Source organism: Psammomys obesus, unplaced genomic scaffold (genome assembly GCF_907164565.1).
Source record: "Psammomys obesus unplaced genomic scaffold, mPsaObe1.curated_primary_1811, whole genome shotgun sequence".
NCBI classification, from domain to species: domain Eukaryota; kingdom Metazoa; phylum Chordata; class Mammalia; order Rodentia; family Muridae; genus Psammomys; species Psammomys obesus.
This window is the reverse complement of record NW_026594263.1, coordinates 1,944,693-1,963,804: the sequence shown is the minus strand read 5'-3', so window position 1 is coordinate 1,963,804 and position 19,112 is coordinate 1,944,693. Positions and strand designations below refer to the sequence as shown.

At 37.1% G+C, this 19,112-nt stretch overlaps 1 protein-coding gene across 4 annotated transcripts in view; it reads right to left on the bottom strand.

Annotated features, from left to right (window-relative positions):
• Window positions 1-4,992: 4,992 nt before the first annotated feature.
• The window catches only part of Vsig1 (V-set and immunoglobulin domain containing 1), a 198,252-nt gene continuing 184,132 nt past the window's right edge, over window positions 4,993-19,112 (bottom strand). For all 4 annotated transcript variants that reach the window (XM_055618369.1, XM_055618368.1, XM_055618367.1 and 1 more), the window contains 5 exons: window positions 18,130-18,328; window positions 12,038-12,193; window positions 11,539-11,658; window positions 7,366-7,507; window positions 4,993-6,282 (listed from right to left, as the gene is read on the bottom strand). In XM_055618369.1, coding sequence (XP_055474344.1) covers window positions 5,958-6,282; window positions 7,366-7,507; window positions 11,539-11,658; window positions 12,038-12,193; window positions 18,130-18,226 — 840 coding nt within the window. In that variant the 5' untranslated portion in view covers window positions 18,227-18,328 and the 3' untranslated portion in view covers window positions 4,993-5,957. The remainder of the gene's footprint in view (window positions 6,283-7,365; window positions 7,508-11,538; window positions 11,659-12,037; window positions 12,194-18,129; window positions 18,329-19,112) is intronic.

Sequence of the window (19,112 nt, the reverse complement as noted above, 5' to 3'; positions counted from 1 at the left end):
GTGTGTGTGTGTGTGTGTGTGTGTGTGTGTGTGTGTGTGTGTGTGTGAAGGACACAAAGCTGGGTGGGTCAGGAAGGGAGTGGATCTGGAGGAGTTGTCAGAAGAGAATGAATACAATCAAAACACATTGTATGAATTTCTCAAAGAACTAATAAGAAGTGAGGAAATTTATAACACTAATAAAGCAACAGGCTATCATTCTATTCTTATTAGAACAGCCAAGACCAAGCTATACCTGGTGGCTGCACCTGTAATCCTAGTACACCAAAAAGCACAGGAAGTTCTCTTATGATAAATTCAAGGCTAGCCATTCAAGCCAACCAGGAGAGTAAGTACCTGCTACCAAAAGAAGCTGTTCCACTAACTTCAGCTTACTCTTGTTGATAAATGCAGGAACAATAGGGAGAAAAAAATTCTCTGGAAATCCCTTGTGACAAAAAGGTGTGGCAAAAGAAGCCCAAAGCTGATTTGACATTTGATTGTGACCACTCCAGTTTTAACTGTTCTGTAGCAAAAAAAAAAAAGCGATTTAGCACTTTCACTAAATGAACATTTTGCCAAAACAATGTTGTCTAAGATTAATTAGGATATTTTCTGCTTCAATGATGATAAAGTAGAAAAAAAAAAAAAACACATTGGGTCCTAATTTGAAAGCTGTTTATAAGATGTAAGGCCCCTTTCCTATCCAAGTAAGATTTAGTGTTCAGATTGCTATGTAAGTATCATTCAAAGGCTCAGGATTTATCAGAAACACACACGCAGTGTGCATCATGAATGTACAACTGAGACTGAGTAAAGTTACCCTATCCAGAGCGGCCCTGTAAGTAAGCTGTGTGGATGACAACCCTAATCAGTTCATTTGAAACAGCTAGAGAAGTTCCCATTTTTCCAGATAGTTCTCTTCTCTGGATTGTCCCAATTCAAGAGTCTCAATTAGCAAGTAAATACTGAGGGCTAAGGAGGGAACTGCTGGTAAGCCTGATGATCTGATTTCAAACTCTAGGCCCCAGGTGGAAGGAAAGAGCAAGCCAATTTGCTCACATTGTTTTGATCTTCACATGGCGTCCTGAACACACACACAGAGACGCACATACACAGGAGAGAGAGAAAGAAAGAGAGAGAGAATAAGAAGCTAGAAGTAGTGGTGGCTTACATCTGTAATACCAATACTCAAGAGGCCAAATCAGGACTATCATTAAGTTCAAGGGCAGCCTAAGCAACATAGTGGACCCCTTCCACAAACAAGGTAAAAAATTTCTAAGGAAAATATGGTGGAACACATGAAAAGTTCCAGCTCCAGGAAGAGGAAACAGGAGGATCACTTAAACCCACAAGTTTGAGGCCACCCTGGATAACACAGTGAGACCCCAATTAAAAAAAAACATGAGAGAGTGAGAGATAGCAAGAGAGAGCAAGAGGAGGGGTGATGGGGTGGAGGAGAACAGTTCCTTAGCTACTGACTCCTGAAACCAACTGGTACCAGCTTAAAATTGATAATTATGAGTCTTCGAAGCTTACCCTAAGTGGTTTAATTACATATATAGTATATTCTGACCTCTTAGTGTCTTGCAGACTTAAGAAGTCATCAAAAACTATCATCTAGACAATTTTGCTAATTAAAATGTGGGTATAAATCCAGTTATTCTGACAAAATGAGTACTTGATATTCTAGACACGAAATATATTTGTATAGAATCTGTGCAATCTATGCAAACTTTCTATACATTGATAGGTATTAAGTATTTGTAAATATATGCACAATTACTTAATTTTTGGAAGTTTGACTATTGGTTGTCTATATAAAGCTGTACAGCTAAGTAAAACATAAGTTTTTCTTGATAGCTGTGTTTTTGTAAAGCCTTATACTAACAGTCTTAACACCCTACAAAGGTACACACACACACACACACACACACAAACACACACACATTTGAAATGCTAGGCCACTACCCACAGCACAAGCAGAATTGACTTACAGTATGCCTGACCTGGGACCAAATCAGACTAACCAGGACAAATCTCTCCCTCAAACCATGGGACAATGAAGAACAAACGATCAGATGATTAAGTAGCAATGACTTCAGATAACATTGTTTATAGACAATGGGGGAAGTTGTGAGAAATAAAATAAAGTCTCAATGGGCATAGCCGCACTTACCTGTAAGCCCAGAACTTAGAAAGTTAAAATAGGAGGGTTGTAAATTTGGACCAACCTAGGCCTCAAGATTAGAATCTATTTCAGATCAACAAGATGGAGCTGTTTATGCCAGCCCTTTAAAAAATAATGAAGTGAAGAGGTTATGAAAAATGGTTCTTGGGGCTGGAGAGATGGCTCAGCAGTTAAGAGCACTGGCTGCTCTCCCAGAAGACCTGAGTTCAATTCCCAGCACCCATATCGCCATTCACAACTGTCAGATCCAGGACATCTGATACCTTCACAGAGACATACATGTAGGCAAAACCAATAATGCACATAAAATAAAAACAAAATAAAGAAATTATTTTTAAAAACAGAAAAAAAGGTTTTTAATACATGGCTACCTGGCATTAACTAAATGTGTTCTAACCTTGGTACTACTTACATTCTGTTTATTTTATTTATTTCAGACACAGACATCTTCCACCTTAAGACTGAAGTGTTAAGACAGCAAGTTGGGCTATAAACAGCCTAGCAGAAATAAAGGTATTCTACAGAGATATTTGTGTCTCCTAATCTAACAGACTACTGAAAAAAAAATGTATGCCAAAGAATCCTGAATTTTCCCAGTAATCTTATGCTATAAGAAGAAAAAAGGTCCAGTCAGAGGGTGAATATGTCTCCCAGAGAGAGATTTCACACAGTTCTAATAACTTAGCAGATCACCTTATAGACTGAAGTTCAATGATGAGTCAATCACAGACAAGACTACACCTTGATAGAGAATGCTTACATTTGTGTGTGTGTTTTGGGGGGGTGCATACCTTTATTTAATATTTAATTTCACTTCAAGACCTTAAAGACAAACTTGGAGGACTTACTGGATCTCTTTGTCCCTCTTCCCAAAGTAGCTACATTAAAAAGAAATCTTCTTTTTCTGCTTCCTACTATATTTTAAAAACAAATACTTCTTGAGTTAATTAACTTACTTATCAACCTGGATGAGATCACTGGATAATGAGATTGTTCATCAGACAAGAATAGTTACAGAGAAGCAACAACTGAAAAGATAAGGGTTAATGCAATTCCTGAGAACTGAATCTTGCCTCTATCATCCACCCCAAGGCTCAGGGACCATATCAGAAAAGGAGAACAGAAAGATTTTAAGAGCCAGAGGTCAGAGAAGACTAGAGTGAAATAGTGTTCTCTGGATATGCTAAGACCACAGCACTCATGTACCCATAGTAGCCGTGGTTACTGGCACAAGACCTATGTAAGAGAAATTCTGAAATTTGTCAGCATTCTAGCATAAAGGAGTCAGGGGTTCATGAACCCCCACCCTTAACTGAAGAGGTATTAACAGTCAATGGATTCTGGAAGAGGGAGAGCCAGTTTTAAGGGTGTGGCCTCTGGTAGGTTGACCATACTCAAGTGGATAGTCCCGTCTGCCCCCAGTATATAAGCAGTATATAAGTATATACTTATAAGTATATAAGCAGCACAAATTGAAATTAGGGAGTTATTTTTTTAAGAGAGGGGAGAGGGTAGATTTAGGTAGTATTTCAGGGAGTAATGGGGGTGAATAGAGCCAAAATATTTTTGGTGACATCCCCCAAATAATAAAAATACTGTATTAAAAAAAATACAGAAATTGTATGCGGCACCTTACAGACTTATACACATAAGACTTATACCTTATGTGTATAAGCATTTTTAAATGGCTAGCGGTCCATATTCTTCAGCAGGCTCCCAAGGTGATCTGTGATCTCAAAATGTGAAGAAAATCATTAATTCAACTATTCTTCTGTATTCAAATAGAACCGTTCTAGTAAGAATAGGACTATTTAAAACCACAAATAGTGACATCCTTCCTAGTCAAGAATCCATCAGAAATTTAGGCTTGTAGTTATTGACTATCTATCACAGGTCAATTTCTTTTCCTGTGACTTACCGAATAATAGAAATGGACAGTGAAAATAAAATGACAGCTACTTGGCCACTGGAGTAATTTTGGTATGAGTTTATAATACCTAAAAGTTAGGTCATTCTCAGGGCCTCCAGCAGTTTTCTTTCAGTACCCATCAGGTACTATATATCATAGCATGGTATTATATTTCACCTGTTCTGTCTGTACCATCAGACACCATATATCTTAGAATTGTATTATACTCACCTGTTAATGTAAACATTGCTGCTTCAAAAATCCTCAAGAGTGGCTACCAATTAGCACATCAAAGAAACAACTCAAGCAAAAGCTTGCTATTTCTTTTTATGGGTTGGCACAAGTAATAAGCATCAGTTAACTTCATTTTACCTTAAAATGTCTGTAGACTCTAAATCAATTGAAAAATGTGCATGATCTATACCCAGAAGAGTTTTTAGTTAAGGGAACCCTTCACACAAATCCTAGATGTGATGGAGATCCACTGAAGAGTATTTCATTGAGGAGAAAGTCAAACACAAAAGTACATAGTATATGATACCATTCATATAAATGTCAGGAAAAGAAAGGCTAATGTTTAGAGATAGAAAACAAATCAGTGGTCATCTGGGTTCAGGGTACAATGGAATTGTAAAAGGGGACACAAGGGAACATTTTGGACTGGTGGAAATGATTTTCTTCTAAATAAGTATGGTGTTTTCATGAGTGTGTGAATTGTCAAAACTCATCAGATTGCACAGTTAAATGGATACAGCTTATAGTACATAAATTACATGACAAAAAATATTTATTAAAAATTTATATTAGTAGTCACTAAATGATATTTTATTGAGAATTATTTATTGAGCTTTAAAATAATATTTCAAATATAATTGATTACATAAGTTTTAAAAAAGTAAATCTAGCTGTAAATTTCTTCTGAATGAGGTGTTGCGAAATATGATTGTGAAAAAGCTTTCCTAAAGTAAAGAAAGGATTTTATAATGCATTTATTATTTATCATTTATGTAAGATTGATATTTCCATTAACATGGATTATAGACAAAGTAACACAGATTATTTAAATTCCCAGTTTAGATTATGTAAAATAGACCAAAGTGCTCACTGAGAAAACTGTCCCAGGCTATCGCCCAAGCAGATAGCATCAGTGATTAAAAAAAAAAATAGCTTATCTAAAGCTATATTATAAATTGCCTCCAATACCAACACTTTACATCCACCAAGAGAAAAGTTTATTCTAAATTTTTGCTTGTACATAATTTCGCAGTGAAAAAAAATGCGCCATAAAAATATTATGCTCAAGTGTTGGAAACTGAGGTGATTTCTTAAAGATCTAATATGATAACTTTTAAGACTTAATTTTAAATTCTATGTACAAATTGATACATACATTCTTATTTGGGGATTTTTTTTTCTAATGTATGAGCCAATTATGTCAAGTTGTTTTCTCAGAGGTATATATATAAAAAGTGAATAGAGAAGATAACTAATCCTCAAATTAATATTCAATCAAATTAACCCTACCTTATGATGTGTACATGTGAACCATGACCAAAAATGACTATAAAATTCAGAAAATACTTTTGCAAACACTCTTCCAACAAATGAAGCATTTGTCTTGGCCTTGTCATTTGTTAGGTTTACATATTAGTACAGTTTAAAGTAATCTATACTAAGAAAGCAAAATCCCTTCCATTTCATTAGTAGTTACTTTGATTTATTTATTTTGGATTAATGACAAAAATAAGCATGTTATTAGATGAGGGCTGTCTATGATGGAGGGACAAACTGTGGGCTGGTTAAGTCCACTGAATTTTAAAGGCCAGGAATGGGTGTCTTAGTGAGAATTGCCATACTTAATGCCATACCTATCTATGTCTACATCTTAACTGTATCTTTTTCCTTCTCACTCAGAGGCTCAACTATTATTTCAGCCTCAGGCTCAACCTCAAGCTCAGGCTCTGTCTCTAGTTCTGGCTCCAGGTCCAGCTCTGGATTCAGATGAACCTCCATCTCAGGTTTAGGGTCAGGCTGTATGGCAGTTTCCACCTGAGGATCAGGCTCATATTTTGGCCCCAAGATGGCAGTAGTAGTTTCGGTGTTGTGGGTGTCAAGGATGAAAGATGGCAGAGGTGCTTCTAGCTGGATGTCATCAGCTGGAATCACTTCAGTTTCTTGGGGGCAGCGTGCCTTTGTCATTGATCTATAAGAAAGAACCATCAGAAAAATGTTAGGGAAATTCCCACTTGGAAATTTCACATGAAGCTATACACTGTAGCTTTAGTGACAATTAGGCCCTAAACCAGTGGTTCTCAACCTTCCTAATCCTGTGACCTTTTAAATATAGTTCCTCATGCTGTGATGATTCGCAAACATAAAATTATTTTCTTTGTTCCTCATAACTGTACTTTTGCTACTAATATGAGTCGTAATGTAAATATTTTTGGAAACAGAGGTTTGCCAAAAGAGTCATGACCGACAGGTTTGAGAACCTCTAGTTTAGGACAACTGCTTAGACAACATATGTTTGTTCTGGTGTTTAGAAAGGTTAGATTTCAACAATATGAAAGTCCAAGAAAAACATACCAGCAATTAAAAGATGGAAGACTGAGGTGAAGAAACGTCTGAGAAACTAAGAAGGTATTTGAAGGTGAAATCCATGGTTCAGCTGTATCTCTAAATCGCTAGTACAACACTCGGATCCTGACTGTTGTACAAAACATATTTTTGGAATCAAGAAGATGGAAATTCAGGGAAGGCCACACCAGCTGGTTATCCAATACCAAGTAGTCAGCCACAAAAGCTTGCACATAGATACAATGGTATCTGAGCATGTTGTATTTAGGAACATATATGTACATAGGTATACATATCTGCACACAATAACAATTTTTAAAAAGGCCATGAATTTGAAAAAAAACAGGGAGGAGTATGTGGAGGATTAGAAGGGAAGAAAGGAAAGAGGGAAATGTTGTAATTATAATCTCAAAAATATGAAAATGAGTTTAAAAAGAAGAAGAAAGGGTGAGCAAGGGGATGACCATCACTTAAACTGCGGAATAAATAGCAACCAACCAAATTCTGACTGCCCTGGGCCCTGTGTACTTTTGCTTTTATAGGTTTCCTGTTACATGAAAACAGACAGAGCAGGCAGAAAGTTAACCTTGGTATGCTATAATGAAAAAGGGGTCCTTAGGGGGAGGTTACTAGAAGCTACTTCCCAGGAATGCTTGTATGCAAGCAAAGACAACAATGGACATGTGGCTATAAGTCAAAAAGGGCTTACTCAAGTTCTGTGCTTGAATTGAGATTCCTCTTCTTTTGCTTTGACTTAACTTTGTTCCTGACAAAGTATATGACAGAGATGATGACAGCAGCTCCTATCAAGGCACAAATCAAGGCACCAATGATGATTCCAACTTCAGGATCTAGAAGACACAGATAAGATAGTTGGTGAATCAGAACATATTTCCTTCTCATGTACGTACATTGAGACTGGTGAAAACTATCCAGAAGACTAACAGAGCAAGAAAGTGACAAGTATAGGTGGAGGGCCTAGAAATCCCCAGAATTTTGCTACTTGGGTTCCTAGTGGATAAATGAGTGTGAGGCCCTTGGCTGTGCAGCTTAACGCTGACATATATACAAGTGAAGAAAAATATACTCACTTGGCAGGCAGGTTTGTTTTTAAAGTAGTATTTAGGGAATAAAGTTTCAAATGTGCATTTATGTGGTCAGAGACATGCCATGGCAATCCGGTAACCAGAAACATGTTTCATTACAGGCAAGGATATTTTATCAGCTTTCCCAGAGCCCAAGTGAAATCTAAAAACTTCCTTAAAAAGCATCCCCTCCACATACTCTTTGCTCATGAAGAAGCTGCCTGCATTCAAGCCACCAGGAAAGGATATGGCCATCTGGATAAACAGGCATCTGGTTTATTACATCTGTCTATGGAAAAGTTTAATGAGTGTGAGACAATCCAGCTAAGCACCAGACCTTCAAGCCCGGAGGTGTTGTTCCTGACAGAACATGTTTGGGTCATATGCCAGACCATTTCCGCCTATTTTCCCTTAAGGGGCAACAGCTTATATTTTGAAATGAAAAACTAAGTTTGCATAATAAGTTTTCCAACTAATAAATAAAGGAGTCCATGTAGCCAGGCACAGTGGTACATGCTTGTGATCCCAGCACTCAAAAGGCTGGCAGAAAAATCCTGAGTTTGATACCAGCCTGGGCAATATACACAGAAAGACCTTGTCTCAAAAACCCTAAATGGTACAGCTATATCACCAAGGCTCAAGGATCACTACAGAAGAGGGAATGGGAAGAGTGTAAGAACCAGAGGATGGGGAGATGAGTAAAACAAATCATCTGGATATGATGTAGCTACTGTATTCATGAACATGAACTCACTGCACAAGAATGAAACAAGACTGGGTCCTTTAACATTTCACCATGGATGAGTGAAAGACCCACCAATGCTTAGGAAAGAAACTCTGATTAAACTCAGTAGGCCACACACTTAAAGAAGACATGAAAGAAAGGGAACTTGTTGAGAAAATGAGTTCTAGTGGGAGCAAGGTAGATAAGGACGAGGGGTATGGGAGAATGAAAATTAGTAAAATTTATTGTATAAATTACACAGAATAAAGTAAAACAGAAAAGAGCACACATGAAAAATTTAAAAATTAAGTAATTCTAAACCTTTAACAAAGCAGCATTCTCTTGACCCACTCCAACCACTTCCCAGTACTTTTCCAAAGCTGCTTTTGACTCCATATTTCTATTATGCTTGCTCTTAGATGGCTTGGTTTTTTCTCAATGTTCATTATTCACTTCTGAATTTCTAAGCTCTCTTCATCTCCCACTGCATTCTCCTAATACAATTACAGTACAGTCTTTAATTAAATATTCACCTTATGAAAAGAAAATACTGTTCATAGCTCAGAACCACCCATACTATGATTCTCTGTTGTATGGCACTTTAAAATGTTTTCTCCATTTTACAGAAATAATAGCCTCTGTTAGTACTTTCAATTGCCAGCCCAAACAGTACTTGATCAGCACAGATGCTCCAGATCTGTAAGTGTTCCTCTTTTGGTATCCTATATACTCTGTGTAGACCTATACTATAGTATTTAGTACATAAAAGCCTTTGTTTGGATCCTTAGCTAAATGGAGAGCTCCTTGAGTGAAAGACATATTTCTTCTTAACCTCTGCTTCTTCATCAATCATGACTATCCATAATAGATATCCAACATACGACTTAGGAGGAAAAGAGGATAGGAAGGCAAAGAAAGGAAAGGAGGCAAGACAGAAGAGGACAGGAATGAAGGAAAGCCAGGAAAAATGCTGGAGTTCATTGGAAAGCAGACTTGATTACTAATTATATATGATTAAACATCTGTGATGTTTGTCTGTCTCTAGAAGGGCAGACACCCATTGAGTGAGAAGTTCAGAAAGACAACAGAGATGGCCACAGGAAAGAGCTGAAAGTGATATGAGAATGGAGTACAGCAAGGCTCTAAGTGTTATCAAGTGATCCTTAAGAGATGTGCTAAGACATCCCCTACAAGGGCTTGTCTCAGGATCTGGCTTAATCTGTCAGTTTCAGGGATCTTAAGTATGAATGGCAGGGAGTAAATAAGAACCTTTCAACTCAAAGATCAAGATTTAGAGGCATCCCAGCTATACAAGTTAGTAACTGCATGAACTTGAGTACATCATTTACCTCTCTAAGCTTTCAGTGTCCCCTTCAGGAAAATAAAACTAATAAATGTATTTATTCTGCCTCCATAAATAGGGTAATAAGGATGGTCGAGGGAGCTATTGTTCATGTAGTACCTGGCTAAGTGTCTGGGAAATAATTTAATCCTAACAGTAATAACAGTAAACATTAGGTATTTTGATTGTAAATGAGACTGTCTGGTTATTATTATAGGCAGATATTTGTTTTTAAACTTTTAGTTTTATTTCATATTAGAACAGAAATTGAGTACATAGAAATTCTGGGTATAAATACGTTTTCTTAAATGTATATCATGTAACTTTGATCATATTCATATCCCTGTTACTTTTCTTCATTTCCCTTACATTTTCCTCCCAGTGAACACTTTTTCTCTTCCCTTTCTACTTTCATGCCTTAAAAAAAAAAAGATTCTGCCTATGAAAGAAAACTTGCCCTATTTGTCTTTCTTAAGAAGTCTTATTTCACTCAATATAATAATTCTCACTTCCATTTTCCTGAAAACAACATAATGCTACTGTTCTTTGTGGCCGAATAAAACTCTATCCGTTTATCATGTAATAGCAATTTGTGAGTCTGTAACCTGGCTGATGTAATACTGAGATAGGTTATACAACTATCTCTGTGGTATCCTGGCTTGAGTTCTTTTAGTTATAGACACAGGCGTGATACAGTTGGGTCATATGGTCGCTGTATTGTTAGTTTTTTTGCAGAACCTCCATAATGATTTCTATTGTGGTTGCTCAATTCACATTGCCACCATCAGTGTATGAGGGTTCTTTTTCTTCCATATCCTAGCCTGAATTTATTGTTACATTTCTTTATTTTAGTCATATGATAGGGCTGAAATGGAAGCTTTCCAGAATTCTGATGTGCATTTTCTGATGGTGAAAAATACTGAACATGTGTTTTTCATGTAAGCGTTGCCTATTTGCAATTCTTCTGAGACCTGTCTGTACAAAACATCTATCTATTTATTAATTGGATTATTCATGTTTAATTATTTTTAAGTCTTCATCTATTCTGACTATCATCCTCTGTTGGCTAAATGGCTGTAAAGGATTTCCTTCTATTCTCTAGGTGGCCTCTTCATTCAGTTTGTTGTTGTTATTTTGTTGCTGTTGTTGTTTTGGCTTGGTTTGGTTTGGTTGTTGTTTCATTTTTTATTGTTTTTTGGTATGCAAAAGCTTTTAAGTTTCATGCAAGAGGAAGCTCCTTTTATTAGTTTTTTTTTTTTTTTTGGCATTACTTCCTGGCCTACCCAAGCCCTTTTCAGAAAGTCCTGCCTGTGCCTTATATTGAAATGTTCTTCCCCATTTTCTGGAGGCTGATCTTAATAAGGCAGTCAAGAATCAGAAGTCTGTGAGCTGTACATTTGACAAAGATAGCCAAAGAGCTAGCTGGACTTATCAACTGCATCAGGAAGAGCATCCTAGACTGCTAATATTAATAACACCACTGTTTTTACTTATCAAATAGCAATGCTTACTTTCTAATGATGTGTGATGCTTAAATAAACTACTCAGTGAAGGATTTAGGGAACATATGTATCAATTAGAATTAAGATGGCCATTCATCATATCAACTTACCATTAAAGCACAGAAATCACCAGAGAGGCAAGAAGTACTAAGGAGAAATCCTAATAAATGTACTCAACTGGTAGGCCCAGGCAACAGAACTCAAGGATAAAGTCTGAAAGCCAACTCACGTGAAGAGGTTAAGTCAATTTCACAGGAACTGTTGCCAAGACTGTTGATGGCAGTACACTGGTAATAACCTTGTTCAAAATTTGTCAGATTTCCAATAACCAAAACTCCAGTGGCTGAGTCTGTCAAGATCAGGGAACAGTGTTTTAAAATCTCATCATGTCAGCTTACATTGTTTAATGCCCACCCAGTCTCTTACAGTGGCCTCTCTTGAGATGGACAGGATCCAACTAGGTGTCTTAGGATGCTCTAAAAGTAACCCTGCTACAAAGACCTGCTATATTCATCACCTCTCAACTGAATTCTAGACTCTGGGAAATAGCTATACCACATCGTCATGTTAGGAGACAGGCATCATTTTAAGCACACCCACGCCCCACATATAAATGCTGACATCAAGGGAATAAATGTTTGAGCTCTTCAGACAAGCATCCAGCAACACATACTATTAGACAATCCAAACATTAGACCAAGCCAGAACTTATGAAAACCAATACTCACTGAAGCTTTCTTTTACTGGTACAATGGTGTTTCCCTCAATCTTATGCCAGTAATACACAGGAGAAGGTGTTCCAAAAGCAGAAAGGCAAGTCAAGGAAATAGGATGGCCTGCTTCTGGTCTTCCTTGGATGGTACAAAGGGGCTTGGAAGGTTTGACTGTAAGACAATGACAAAGAGTAAGATTCCTGCAAGAAAATGGCAGTCTGGACCATTGCAGTCACTTTCTCCCTCTTATTGCACAGAATATACATATATTTGTTTATTCATTTTATTCTTTAAAAACGTTTTTTGGGGGCAGTTTTCTGGTTCTACCACCAGATGGGAGTAGAGCACCTCAGCTGCAGAGAGCATCTAGTCAGGAGCCCATTAAGATTCAAATAGTGTCTACTCTGTCTGCCTCTTCACCGGATTTATAACCATGCATTTCCTCATTGTAGCCTAAGATATGCCTTTATTAAAGCAGCCAAATGTAAGCAAACTCTAAGCAGAAACAGCTTGTGTTTTAAAAGCAAGATTAAATGAAAGCAGAGGTCTTTAAATACTTTGAGATAAAACCTTTTTAGAAATTTTTTTTAAATATTCCATCAATACTACATTTTCTATTCTTTTTTTGAGGCAGTTTTTCATTTATTCATCTATAGGTGACCTACAATTGTTGGAGAGGTTTGAATTTGCTCATGTCCCTCCTCAGCAGAAGCCCATTTTGCATCTGTGCTACATGACATTGCAATCTTTATTTTTTTCTGTTACCCAACAGGCATTTTGCTATGTGCCTGAGTTAGCTGTCTGCCTAGCACTGGACAAGGCAGTGCAGATTCAAAAGCAACTTTGTCACAGTTCCAAAGTGTGGTTAAGGGTAACAAGAGACAAAGAACGTTGGGATCTGCATCTGGGAGGGCTCTGTATTACATGTGTTTTGCACTAGGAAAAGGGAGACCATGAAAGGAGTTTAAGAAAGATAGTAATGTTGATCATTCTAATACTTCACATGGAACTCTCTGATACTGAAGGTACCTGAACCAAGGGAAAGGTATTCAAGATGTATTAAGGAAATAAAGTTAACAGGAGCTAGTGAGCAGCTAGTTACAGAAGCTGACAAAGAGGGTAAGATCTATGGTGATTTCCAGGCTTCTGGTCCTGGGTCCATGGTTGTTCCACTCACTACCTTAGATAAAGGATTCAGATGGAAGAACAAGTTTTAGAGGAAGGGATGAAGAGGAAGGAGTGATATTGGGGGCAGTTTGGGACATGCTGAATTTTCAGCTGTTTATAAAAACACCTGGATGGAGAAATTCTATGGGTAGCTGTGAGTCACAATTTCCCCATTCTCCTTAATTTGCACCACTCAGTCCATCCTTAAAAAGGTACAGAGATGATGATCATAAGTTCTACGTTTTCCAATTTTGTTTTATGTTTGTTTGGTTAGTTGGTTGGTTAGTTTGTGAGTCTTTTGAGACAAGGTCTCATGTAGCCTAGGCTCACTTTGAACCTGCTATGTGGCTGCAGATAAACCTTCAATTCATAATCATTTGGCCTTTACCTCCCAAGTGCTAGAATTATAGAAATATGCCAACACACCTAGCTCTTCTTTATTATCTTTTTTTTATGAAAACTCTCTAACTTATGAAATGTATACTTTGAGTGCTTCAGACTACTCATGCCTTTGGTTTTTCTGGGATGCAGGATGACAGATCTGGATCCACACCGAACACCGACTCTGCAACTTTACCCAGTTACCTACCTGAACTAAACCTCAAATTGACTCATCTATAAAATATAAATTAAAAAAATGATCTTACCTCTAGCTGGTCAAAATGAAATACCATATACAGGATCTGGTACTTGGAATTGCTGTTTGCTATGAACTAGACTAATTTTTGCTACTGAAATCAATCTTTTATCAGCTTCTGCGATGGTAAGCCATCTCAGACTCAAACCCTTGTTACACATGAAGAAGACAAATGTATATAAACACAACTCTTCAAAATGCTTCATTATTCTTTGGAAACTGGCAAGTTTTGATTTAAAATATTCTTCTGTTTATATTTCCATCCTCTCTTCCATATCAATGGCTTTCTGAAATGGGAAAAAACTTGATTCGCCTACCTTAGACTAGGCCATTTCACCATAACATTCAATTATGACTGGGCATGGTGTCATAAAAAACTGTTCAAGTGTTATAGCCCCTGTATTAGGACAGAACAATTTGAACAATAAAATATGGGCATTTCTTTTTATATGATATATTTTTATTTGGGGGTTTTGTTTTTTCGAGACAGGGTTTCTCTGTGTAGCCTTGGCTGTCCTGGAGTCATACTGTAGATGACGCTAGCTTGAAACTCACAGAAGATATGCCTGTCTCTGCCTCCCTGAGTGCTGGAATTACAGACATGTGTCACCATACCCAGCAAATTCTGGGCATTTCAACATTAAAAAGTCAGGCACTACGACTAGATTATAGATAGCAACCTAGAATAATGGGCACTCTTCATTGAATCCAGATTCAAATAAAGATTAGGCCTCTTTTTTTTCTTTTTCTCCTCTCTCTCTTTTTATTATTAACAAAACACTAGGTGACTCATTTCAATACAAGCTGCAAACCCATATGTCTTCTAAAACTACTAAATCAGAATTGAGCTGACATTTCATCCACTTCAAGTCCCCAAAAGAGATGGCCAGTAAAACATACTACCCTTTGCCTTTATTGCTTTCATCAAAATTGAGGTGGAAGGAAAAGGCTCATCTCAGAAGATAAATGAAAAAGCTTCTGTGAATTAATAATTTTTATGTGCCAAAGTGCAAAATGGAGATGGTGTTCATTTTAAATGTGCATATAATAATTATTCAGAGTTGATCTGGGTATTTTTCAGAGATTGCTTTTCCAAAGTTGTCATAACTAATGGAAATCTCTAAAATGGATGTCCATCCAAACCACCTGTTTCCTTTCTCACTGCTGCTTTTTTCACCTGAGTGGTACCCTGCCACTTCAGTCTGTGCTCTGCCAGACACACTCTTGGGCATCCTTTCTCAACCAACACAAAAGTCTCTTCCCCTTATCAGCCTTCCCTAGCTTTCACAACTCTCCTCTCATTATTCCCAATGAAAGCTTTTATGCAACCTGTCTCTTTCACTAGATTGGGTTTCTGGAGGGCTAGAACCCTTTCTTTTAAATCTTATTATTTCTATTGCTTAGAGCAATAACTGAAACATGTTCTCAAGATTTGATTAAGAAACTCACGAATGCCAAGTAAATACTCAGAATTAATAGCCATGTTGGGAGATAAATGCCTCTGAAAGATGCATTGTTATACTATAACCACACCTTCACAGCTGTTTACCTATAAACATATACACATTATGGGTATAGTATAACATTTTACATAGCAAACACAAGGGTGTAGTGTAACATTTAGAAAGGAGAACAAGAAATGGCATTATTAGGTGATGAAAAGGGATGTAATGCAGGCAAAAGGACACATGAATCATAAAAAGAATATAAAGCTAATTTTTTTTCTCATCTCAACTCTCTTATAGTTTTTTTTTTTCTTTTGTACTGAATAAGTTCATTAAAAGGTAAATAACAGTGACAGAGTAAAGGCCTAAGCAAATCCCCATGACTTCAGCATGGCCATTCAAACTTGAGTTTGCACGAAGTTTGGACCTGGGAAACTGTTTTTTATTTGTTTGTTTGTTTTTGTTTTTTGTTTGTTTTTTTAGTGGTTACCATAATCTAACTGTGTGGCATTTTTATTTGTGAGTTCATTACAATAAAGAAAAATTTTAAAATGCAATGATATGATAACCCATCCTCAATGGAGTATCTCTCCCCAATAACTGGTCCCCCTGATCCATCCATCTCTACTTTGCTCAGGCCCACTCAGGCTGTTCATATGCAATGGGATTTGAGAACTGCAAAGAGATTTTAAAAATTTAGAAATAATTTACTATCACTAATTTTAGAAAGTTGAAATTCACAGGATAACTTTATTCTTTTTTAAATTAATAAAATAGAATTTTTAACAATTTCTTGATAAGGAAATCTATAGATTGTTCAGTATCTTCCATTTCATTTTATGGATTCTGGGTACTTCAAGAATAATCATGACAAAAATTATAGCAAAACTTATCTGACCCAAAGATTTGTAGAAAAAAAATAAGCAAGAAAACAAATAAACAAACATCTAGCTTAAGCTATCTTTAGCTTGTAGAAATTCACTGGGAATCCTCTGAACTTCAAACTTAAGAATATTAACCTTCTTGTGTAGTTTATCTCAGGGCTATTTCCAAGCCTTTTCTTGAAGATTGCTTTTTCTCAAATCACTCCAGAGACATAGCAGCAACAGAAAATCATTAGACGATTAATCCCTCAAATTACATGAACATTAAAAGGCTCTTTAATCCCCAGCACCTAATTGAATTCTCATAATAAATCAGTAGAGAAGACAGACTTAAAACCTATCTTACAATGGTCCAAGAGTGGTGGACTATATTGTAAAAAGTCACTGAGAACAGAGAAAGGACTGGAACTTAAGTTTTCTGATTTCCAGTCTCATGTTTTTGGCATTCATGCCACCTTATTTTTTCCCCATACATAAGACTGATCTTCTGCAACATAACTGCAATATAAGCTGTTCTAGAAGTGAGTTCATCTATTTCTACACCCTAAGGCCTAACACAAGGCTCAACACAATAAAACACAACTAACTGAGCAAACTCACTCTTAAACATCACCTCCTGGGTAAGAGTTCCCTCTTTCTCAGGCCAGTAGATGCAATGGCAGACATCACAGTAAACATCAATGGGTTCCTTTTAGTACCACATGGATAGCAAGACAACTGCAGATAGTTCTTTTAGATGTACACCTTGTTGCCATTGGCTGCTTCTTTTTAATTTTTTATTATTATCATTTATTACAATTTATTCAGTTTATATCCTGGCTTTGCCCCTCTTCCTTGTCTCCTCCCAATCCCACCCTCCCTATGCTCCTCCCCTAGTCCACTGATAGGTGAGGTCTCCCTCCCCTTCTTTTTGACCTAAGGTCCTCTACTACCTCTTCACTGAGTGGCCTAAGTCTCCTTTCTTATGATTCACATACTCAAACTGACAGGAGCAATGAGTAGATCAGCTCCATCTGAGCCTACTTGTAAGGGTTTCAAACCCTTCCTTCCCTCCTTCCAATACTTCCTACTTTAGTCTCTGTAAGCAGACCTGTAGCCCCTTGCTGTGTTCTCAGTAGGATCCCTAGAAATAAAAACAACCAAAAAAAGTGTTCCTCAAAGGGCAAAAGCCAATTCTCCATCACTACCAGCCTTATATCTCCTTGTAAAAAGTAGGAGCACCATAAATCTTGAATGAATGAATATCTCCAAGTCTATACTAGAGCAGATGTGGCTTGTCTAATGTCATATAATAAATGTGTTTATTCTTAATAATGGCTTAACAAGTAACATTTTTTCCCAAATAGCACTGGTATTTTTAAAAGGGACACTCCCCCTTCCATACTCAAAAGTCTTACTCAGTTACTTAGCAAGCTCTAGGGTGGCTATGGCTCCTTGAGACTCTACCTCAAAACAAAAGAAGACAAAATAAAAACAACAATAGAAACACATCAAAAAAAAAGTGGACTCTTTGCCTTTGTTTGAAAGAATGATTCTATAGTGAGAATTGTAGTAGATTTGGAAAAGGGAATAAATAGGTTGACAGTTCTTGTAGCTAAAATATTGGTCTATGTACAAGTTCCTCTTGAAAGAGTTACTGGTGATCATCGATAGGCCAATGCTTGTCTAACTTGTCTTCTGAGATAGGGCTGCTTAGGGGTTCATTTATCTACCACGACATTTTAGTGACCCCTTTTCTCTGGCGACTATTTTTTTACATTTTATGGTAATTTTAAGGTTTTAGTATATGGATTGAGATGGAAAACTGTCTCTATTGATAAAATAAAACTTAAATTAATAAAAATGTCTCTGATAATTAAAAAAAGCAGAGAGTACAGTTAGTCCCAGGGATGTAATTGACACCATAACATAGTACCTTCATTCATTCACTGAGGTGATTCAAGAAAAGAAAAGGCATGAAAATAATGTCCATACCTAAGACAGTGACATCAAGGATGCCTTGGTTTTTGCCAACAAAATCCGGAGGGTTGTTGACATCACAGATGTACATTCCACTGTCTGTTGGCTGCATATTCAATATGGTGATAGATGCGTTTCCTGGATCAGTAGAACCTATAATTCGACCGTTGAATTGCCCAATGGCAGAAGATTTTCCACCTTCAGAATAGTAAATCTAGGGTAGAAAAATAACACAAATGAGAACCTGAGAGCATTCAGGATGAGAATAAGCAACCAAGAAGTCCCTTCTATGTGTGTTCCCTGAAGCCTAGATTTCTCAGTTCAGTGGGGCATTTAACTTTCTGACTTCTGTTGAAAGCCATTACCTCATCTGCCTCCAAACAGCTCTGTGATGTCACTAGGGCAGGGACTGGTAAGCCTATTTTTCAGAAAAGGGGACAATTGGAGTTCAGAGAATTTAACTTCTAACCTTGAGCAAGGAGAACAAGACAGTCTCCTGTTCAGTCTACCCGGCAGAAACTCTTCATATGGGGCATATGAGATACATCTCAAGAGATATTTGCTACTTTATGAATTTCTGATTTGTATTTATCTTGACCAGTGAGACTGCTTTTCCTAAAAGCTCAAATGTTCATGTTCCTTTCATGCATACAAGCTCTTAGATAAACACATTTGGATTTCTTCTGTTTGTTAGAAGTATAAAACTTCAGGGCAGAATATTCCTTGAGAAATAATTTGGTCTCATTCTCTCCTAGTGATGGTGGTAGGATAAAACCAGGTAAACCAGTAAAAGGCACACAGTGCACTTGGGTCCATGTTAGCTACTGTCTTTCTCTCCATATCTAATAAAGTAATTAAGAACTTCAGATGACTCATCTGAGGGCACAGGATTCATTCACTGTTTTTGGTGATGTTATAGTTGCAATGTACCAGACTTGAGGCAAGCAGTTGCATATACCTATAGTCTTGGTCCTTTGGGAAGCTGAAGCAGGGCCACT